At 38.0% G+C, this 9209-nt stretch overlaps 1 protein-coding gene across 4 annotated transcripts in view; it reads right to left on the bottom strand.

Moving 5' to 3' along the window:
• The window catches only part of LOC111866275 (AP-1 complex subunit gamma-1), a 48830-nt gene that overhangs the window by 24631 nt on the left and 14990 nt on the right, over window positions 1–9209 (bottom strand). For 3 of the 4 annotated variants that reach the window (XM_023855065.2, XM_023855064.2, XM_023855067.2), the window contains 2 exons: window positions 5594–5611; window positions 420–515 (listed from right to left, as the gene is read on the bottom strand). In XM_023855065.2, the coding sequence (XP_023710833.1) occupies window positions 420–515; window positions 5594–5611 (114 nt within the window). The remainder of the gene's footprint in view (window positions 1–419; window positions 516–5593; window positions 5612–9209) is intronic. The other variant, XM_023855066.2, reaches the window with a different exon arrangement.

The raw sequence follows: 9209 nt of genomic DNA, 5'->3' as shown, positions 1-9209 counted from the left end.
AAAAAAAAAACCCTCAATTGACAGTTACTTTATACAGGCAACATGTTCCTCCAAAACACCGGTGAACTTTCAACAGATTACGTGGCAATATAGCCCAAGACAGAACTCTTCAATTACATGTTTATAGCTGTTCCAACTTCAAACAAATCCAACCACAACCAGAAAACTATGCTTAAAAATAAAGGAAATTGAATTCTGGTTGTAGCATTTCTTCCACATAACTTACACACTTCAAATTAGGTTGTGGTACCCCCCTCAATTGCCAGAGTACAGCTTGTGATTATAGGAAGGACCATAAGAAGGTGAGGCTGACATCAGAGCAGGATACTCACACTCTACACATGACATTCTGATCACATCCAAAAAAATCAATTTGTCCCTACTTTAAAAATTGTTGTTTTCACACTGACTTTACTTACTTGAAGAAAGGGGTCACTAACACCTGAGACATCATGTTCTGGAGAATAGCCTGCTAGTATTAGATTTTTTAGAATACGCACCAAGTTTGGCACAATCTGTAACACAATATCGACATGTTTCAATAAATTGCAATATACAAATACATCTACATAACAATATCATTAAAATACAATTAAATCTCTGCAAAGCCCACTGATGAAATAAGGCCACAATCAGCGCTGAGAAACCCCATTAAAAGAGGACAGTATATACAGATCTGTAGGAATGCTATCTGATACAACACATCAGATTACCTTATTCTGGCACATACAGTGGTTATCCAGACATAAGATAATCTCTCAACCAAAAATTAATTTTCATGGAAAAAAGAAGTCACTCTTCAGTTCCATAGCAGACTTAGACTCAATCAGTCTCTATTTAAATACAAAGTTCAGTAACACTACAATTCTTAGACTCACAAGCTTCTAAGAGGTTTACATATATAACTTCAGGGTGGGATTATCTGGCAGACCAAAACAGACAGTGGAGTTAGGTCATGCAGCCACAGCACAAGGAAGGAACTACATATAAGTCCTCAGTGGCATACCGTACTGTTCCAGGAGCAGAATATACCACTAAGGGCATGTACAAATGGAGAAAATAAAAATAATAAAAAAATTATATTCTACTGAAATGAAGCTCCACCAAAAGGAATTAACTCCTTCAGATTAATTAAAAAATGAATCTGGGACTGCCTGTAATCTCTGATGGCAGAATATAAAGTACAACTGATAGAGTAGCAGGCCATGAAATGAACAACTTATTAGCAAAACAGATGATGAAATTCAAATCACAGGAGCAGAGTTTTCCATCTTCACTGGAGCTGTGTGTTGGGCTATATTGGAATGAAGGACTAGAAGACACCTGGGTTACTGGAATCCTTAACCAAGCACAGGCATACAAAGTTCCTTATCCCAGGACTCTTACTGAATAGAACTGGTGAACTAATGTGGCTCAACAGCAGCAAGGTCACTGCTAAATTGGCATTAGCTTATGATCTCACTTGTATACACGATGTGCCCAGGATCCGTTAGGACTCATTTTTTTTTTTAATTTTGCCTTGCAATGCCATCTGTTGGCGAGTTGTGGCATTACGATTCTTGAAGTTTCAGCTGTGGCTCTCTATAACTTCAAAGTGCAAGCATCACTGCATCAAATTTTGTTTCAAGTTAGGCAAAACAGATGGAGAAGCATACGAAATGATGATAAATGTGTACGGTAGTGATTTTTTGAGTCGCTCAAACATTTTTCAATGGTATGCTGTATTTCATGACAGCAGGGAGGATACTGAAGACGCTCCACGTGCATCAAAGCCAAGAACAAGTCGCACTGAAGAAAATGTGAAAAAAATGACCGAAGTCCTTGCATCAGACAGATGTGTTTCTGCAAGACTCATTGAGGAGCTTCTGGGAATACAAAAAAGTATTGTGCATCAAATTTTGAGCGAGGATTTGGGCAAACGCAAGGTCTGTGCACGGTTTGTACCGCACGCACTGTCAGGCGATGAAAAACATGCCAGAGTGGAATACTGCAAAGACATGTTACGTTATGGCTGGCCCAAAGTGATACAAAATTTACAAAATCAATTGTTACTGGTGACAAGAAATGGTGTTTTCAATATGAGCCTCTCAAAAAGCAGCAGAGTGCAGCATGGTTGAGCCCAAAGAAGCCGAAAACAAAGAAAGTGAGCATGCAAAAGAGTCGAGTAAAGACACTGCTAACAGTTTTCTTCGATTCCAAAGGAATTTCTGCCAGAAGGTCAGACAGTGAATTCTTATTACCATCTTGGAGTCCTCAATCTTTGAATTTGACCTGAATATTGAGAGCAAGGTTCCTGGTCGCTCCTCCACAATGCCCCACCCCACAAATCAAAGATCGTGCGCAATTTTTTGGCCAGAAAAGGGATCACAGTCCTTGATCATCCTCCGTATTTCCCAGATTTGGCTCCAGCAGATTTCTGGTTGTTCCCGAAAGTTAAGTTGGCGATGAAAGGAGACCATCATGACACCATCCAGGACATCCAAAGAGAATCTACTGCAGTTTTAAATGCAATTCCACAAAAGGAGTACAGTGACTGTTTTCGAAAACTTTTCAATCTATTCTAGCTATGTACTGATTTAGAAGGAGACTATTTTGAACAAAAAGAGTGTAATTTTGAAAATAATCCATGTCTTGTATTTTTAATGAACACAGTCCTAAGGCTGGGGCCACACGAGCGCACAAAATGCGTCCATTGTAACGAACATTGTGACATCCGTTGTAGAAATAAACAAGAAAGGTGAATGCTACACTTTCTTCTGGCTCCACTGCAGACAAAAAACTACGCACCGCATTCTGCAACTGTGTGGTGTCTTCAGCAACGTCCGTCATAAAGTACATTCGTTGCAACGGACGAACTTCATGCGCTCGTGTGGCCCCAGCCTAACAGAACCTGGACACACTGTGTACGTCAAAATTTTAATGAAATGGCTTTAAGCATACTGTGCTATTACAGGTCTCCTGCAAGACGCATAAACCGGTCCTTCAGAGATCTCTCACCGACACCTCATGAGTGTCACAAAGTCCTGGACACATGAAGTCTATTAAAAGTCTGCTGATGGGAAAAACAATGGAGATGTATAACAGCTCATTACTAGCCACAGTGCCAGAGTGGCATATGTGCCCACCCTTTCCTAATCTAATTCCAGGAATCATTTAGCTATTTTGAAGGAGTATGTAACATTACTCATGTATGTCTCACAAACACAAGTGTTCTCACAACAGAAACACAATCTGCAAAAAGAGGTTAACACTGAAATTATAAGAAATGCAAAAAACAATGTCTTAAAAGTTATAACAAACACTAAATCTTCACACTGATATATTGGGTTTTTTGGACTTTATCCAACGTCCTGGTTTTTAAGATAACAAATAAAAACACGACGTTTCGGAAACTGGATCTGTTTCCGTCCTCAGGTAAAGGAAAACACCTATTCAGTTGGGTCCGTTAGAAAGAGCTAGCCTCAATCACTGTCCAGTGATTGAGACTAGCTCTTTCTAAGGGGCCCAACTGAGTAGGTTTAACCTTCCCTATCCACCTGAAGACGGAGACAGATCCAGTCTCCAAAACGTCGTGGTTTTTTGTCTTTTATATACCGGACGATTGGTGAAGTCCAAAATAAGCCAAAAGAAGTACAGTATACACCATTGTCAGAATCCTTTCAAGTCTATTAACAAATGTGCAAAATTAGTATCCATTTTTTTGGTATGCCCAACAAATTTTGCTTCAACAAAAACACATAAAGGAAGCCCGTGATTCGTGAGTCACTTGTCTCAGAACTTTAGCCAAGAGTGTTGTAATCAGTACAAAACAGTGTCACTTTGGTTTATCTCTCATCTTCTCTTTACCAAAAAAAAGCATAAACTATATGCTAAAGTCATATAATTCATATGTTAGTAAGAGAACACAGGCTTGCGCTGATAAAAAATTCATGACCATATGTACAAAATGAATCCATAAATGTTAAAATAACCTTAGCTGCAGCTTAATATAAAATTGTGTATACTTCACCTACTTCACTGTTCACAACCATTTAAATGTTAGAAATGATTAAACAAATCTCACAATTATCAACAACACAAGTGAATAACTTGATTTCAAACTGTACATATCCTGTCATCCTTCAAACATGCAAAAGTAATTTACATCTTCACATGCATATTTATCAAGCAAATGGACAGTCCAATTTAGTTTACACATATTATATGAAACTGCAAAACATACAAAGCAATATCCATACAGATACTCAACCCTTTGCCACATAATTTGAAATCTCTGCATCTGGATGCTAATGGACCAGTTACTTAAGCGTCTGTCATACACTACCTTTTAAGTGTATTAAGAATGGCAGGAGAAATTTAATTTTACTGTTCCATTGTGTTAAGCCAAGACACCTCAGTCAGTATAATGATTGCTACAGGCTGAAATGGGCAAACACAGGAATGTTTCTCTTCATTACTATATCCAGACTGGATCTGACGCCTACCAAGCCCTACACCCAATGGACGCTGGGAGCTCTTTCTGTGGGGATAAACAGTCCTCAACACAGAAGCTGACCAATCATTTCTAACTAGTTTTAAGGTTAAGAGTGAGTAGAGTTGAACCTTCATGATGAGATACTTAAATAAGCACAAGAACTTTGTTTTCATACATTTACTGTGTTTGGAATGGCAAAGAGTTAACATTCAGAACAAAAGACATAAGAACAGAGTACTTGACATAGAAAGTATCCAAATAACACACAGACAAAACACCTTGAAAATTTCATTATATAGAAGGCACATAAATACTGTTCCATAATTGACAGGGGAGCTTCAAGACATCAAACTATATAGAAGGCACATAAATACTGTTCCATAATCGACAGGGGAGCTTCAAGACATCAAACTAAGTCTAGAAGGTTCAGTGAACATCAGTCCACATTTATTTTAATCTCTTCAAGTGACGACACATAAATGACCAATAAGGATGTTTTGTCTTAGGTATTTTTGGGCATTTTTCCTACTTTAGTACTCTATCCTGACTCTTAAACAGTATGAACATCACAGTCAATAAGATCTTGCCCATTACATGCAATTTTTCACAGCCAACCTTTCAGTAAGAAGCATGCCAATTCAAGGTCTTTCATGCGACCAAGATGATTTCTGTGTAAGCTTGTGGAATCCTACTTCATGACTTTACTACATTAATGTCAGAAACTGAAGGATTCAACTACGTAATGTGGGTGTAGTATAACCCAATTTTCATTAATATGTACATATTGTGAAATTTCACTTCTTACATGCTCTATATACAACCACAGAGTATTCACAATCTTGACGTGGTGAAAACATGAACTGTGGTATGAGGATTTCATGTTTATACTACTGGTGCTCAAACTCTCACCCCAGTGACCCAGATCATAAAATCCTAATTTAGCCCACTGACCACTGACTCAGCATCAATGGCATATACCGGTAGAGAAATGTATTTTGCTGACTGTACTGCACTATTGTTTCAGAACAAGTGGCACATGCAATGACTACATACAGTAGTTTCAAATGTGAAGGCTGTAAGCATCAATAACCAAATAACACAAAATCAATTTCTTTTTACCTCCTGGTGACTGGAATCCTAAACATGGACACAAAAAGAAAAAGCCATACATTAGAATTAATTTCATGCAGCACTCTGTGGTCCCATGTCAGTAGCAAATGCATCTCAAATTTATTTCGACAGTGGACCACGAAGTGCTGAAAAAAACTATGACATGGTAATTTAAGAACAAACTCAGTTCAAATATACATAAAAACTGATTAAAATGCATTACTATTACTAATCAGTCTTTCAATCAGTGATGATGGAGCCACATAACTTTGGCATAACTGCTCTATTAATTAATGGTTCTTCCTCCATTTTAATAAATCTTGGAATTTTAATTCATTACTTCAAGTCAACAATCTAGGAGATGTTTAAACTTTATCACCTGGAATCTTTATTTCCTAGTATTATATTTTCCAGTTGTGTCATACATAAACCTGTGTTATATTTAATACCACACAAAATTTGTAGGACACATGCAGGCTGGCAGTGAAAATTATACTTCATTCCAAATGAATCTTCTGAATGCTATCATTAAATTCACATCCTCTATTCTATTTGTACTGTTCGTCTAGCATTAACGTCAAATGCAGGATAACTTAAGCTCATTAGGTCATGCTCAATAAATGAAAAAATACATATTACAGGCTCACATGGCATCATATCAAAGCAGCACATATCACAATTTTCTCAGAAAAATCAACCATGATTAGAATGATAATGAAAAAGAATTCTTATGATCAGCAGCATACTGAATTAACTACACGCAACTTCAGGTCCATAAGGGGGGGGGGGGGGACTAGCAGGTCCATTTGGCCCAGAACCCTAGCTTACAGGGGCTCCAAATATACTTTTATTTAATTAAAAAAACTGTCATAAGTATGCAAGAATGGGAAAATTCCATTTAACTATTGATTTACTGTACTTGCCCTTTCATTGATATTAATTTGCACTGTTTAGATGACAGAAAATCCGATTTTTTAAAGCATTTAATAAATATGGCTCTCAAAATGGTGTGGGAGCCCCCACACTTGTGACTCGCCTGGGCTCCATCTCACCTCTCTCAGGCCCTGCTTACTGTATTAAAAAAAGTGAATGTATGAAAGTTGTACTAAGTACTACAAACTCACTAAGCCAAGAGGCCCTAACCAATAAAAACTCAAAGGTTACACACAGGGATCCTACTGTACTACATAAACAGTTTAATTAAATTCATTTAATGCTTAATACATTTACAAAAATATACATAACAAATTTCAAACATTCTGCGTTTACCACAAGCCCCTTTTTACATGCCAAGAAACAGAAAGAAAGATGGGGGAGGGGGGACAAGATGCCAAATTACACAACTGTTATTAGTGATCTCTCTGTTGCAGTTTGTGTTACTACCATATCTATTGGAACCGTACGAGATTCAGAAGATGGCATGACAAGAGTTTAGTGTTTACAAGGCAGTTCATCACAAAGTCTATGTCTGGCCCTCTTATCAGAGCTGTGGCTTGGGAAACACTTCTTATACTGCAGGCAGTCAGCGTTAGAAGGGGCATGCGGTACCATAGTTGGCTGAGGCACTATACTACAAGCCAGAAGGTCGCGGGTTCAGGCCCAAATGAGGTGGATTTTTTTTAATTTACCTAATCCTTCCTGCCACATTATGGCCCTTGGGTTGACTCAGCCTCTAACAGAAATGAGTACCAGGAATCTTCCTGGGGGGTAAAAGGCAGATGGTGCATAAGACTGACAACCGTAACGCCATCTGTGAGCCGCTTGTCTAGAAAATGTGGGAGCCTCGACATCTCACAACCCTATGGAACTTCACAGTCTGTTACAGGGATAGTTTTACCTTTTTTTTTTTAAATCTTTTACCACATAAGAAAATGCACACTAGCACAGTTACTGAATACAAATGTGTGATGGCTATGGACCAATTTTCATGACACTGTTTTGTACTTATGGTAAAGCATATTTCCTCTCTGCATGACTACCTCTGTGACAGATGGTATTTCCTAAGATGCAACACCAATAAGACCGAACCTTTGTGATGAACCATCCACTTAAGCTCTACATGGAGAAGTCAGTCTTTGAAACTATTATATATTATTTAAAATAAATATATATTAATACAGAAAGAAAGCCTCAAGATACCGAGGAGGTTTAACTGATTAAGTGACAAAGAATGTGACCTGATTTGCTTTGAAGGAGAGAATTATAGAGAATCACATAAGAAGACTCCTCAACAGTTTTCTTGTAAGAAGACTGCTTACAAAAGTTGTGGCAGTGCAACTTGTTACCAAAGCCATGATTGTTAAAAGAATAAAACGAATTATTTACATATGGAAGTACCACAGCTATAATGTCTTTCCTCAAAACACCTTATTTTAAATTAGAACATTAACCACTACAAATGCAAAAACTGTGTTGGTGGTGGTGGCAGTGGGGACGTTGGTGTGGTGGCAGTGGCAGGGGAGGGGGAGGGTGGTGGTGGTGGTGGTGGTGGTGGTGGTTGTTGTTGTTGCTTTTGTTATTTTATTTTATTTTAACTTGACCTTTAGAATGCTGTTTAACAAAAAGACAATGAATTTTAAAATACTAACCATTCCCTGTGAACTGCCTCTGAACAAGGGAATAAATTCTATCACTATTACTACACTTACAAATGAGCAACCAATCTCTATATTACAAGTATAGAAGATGTAGCTTTTAAGAGCATATATAACTCAAATTTCTAACTATTCTATCAAAGGCACCGACAACAAACTAGCTTTATTACATTTTATATAAAAAATGTCACATGGAAACAAAATTAGCTAACGTTATTAAACAACCAACCTATAACTTACACTGAAACAAACAGCAAATGATCATAGGATTAAAATAAATCATTACTTTTCTCAATCAACGCACACAAGATAACTACCGTACAAAAATAAATCACTGCCTTCTTTCCTGAATAAGTACTGTATTTACAGTATCCCTAGATCCCCATCATGTTATTACTGTGACGTCTCGACCAACTGTTAGGCAATGGTTCAATAAACACGTTCCCGCGGAGACAGATTGTTGGTAAACAGCCGATGCTGAGTAATGCGTACAACAATACGCAACTATAAAGGACATCCATTGCTGGGTATTGGACCAATAAGCATGCAGCTACAACCATATGCAACAAGAATGAAAGGTGTTTTCTCTGGGGTGTGTGCCAAGGCAGTCTGCTAGGCAACAGCATGGCAACACACCTCGTACAATAGGGGGGCCACATTTTCTGTGTTGCGTGGCCCATGCCGAAACTTTATAAGGGAGACAATTTGAAGGAGGAGTCAGTTGCTGACAGGAGATAGCCATGGGAAGTTAGTAGCTGAAGAAGAATTAGAAGTCAGCCTGTGATTAGAAGATTTAGTCACAGCGAGACTGTTTTAATTCCGTTACTTGGATGCAAGTAGTGAAGATTGAGAATTCTAGTGTGTGCGTAATGGTGAACTGTAATTGTGTAAATCAGTGATAGTGCTGTATTGCTTGTAAGTACAAGTTGATTGTACAAATCCAAACCAGAACCCATTATTATTAGTCACCGAGCCCCAGATACACGAGAATATAATTATACAAAACAGCATACTCTTGTCGATGAACTCAT

Source organism: Cryptotermes secundus, unplaced genomic scaffold (genome assembly GCF_002891405.2).
Source record: "Cryptotermes secundus unplaced genomic scaffold, Csec_1.0 scaffold1025, whole genome shotgun sequence".
NCBI lineage: Eukaryota > Metazoa > Arthropoda > Insecta > Blattodea > Kalotermitidae > Cryptotermes > Cryptotermes secundus.
Note: the sequence above shows the minus strand (reverse complement) of the source record. Positions and strands in the feature narration are given on the sequence as shown.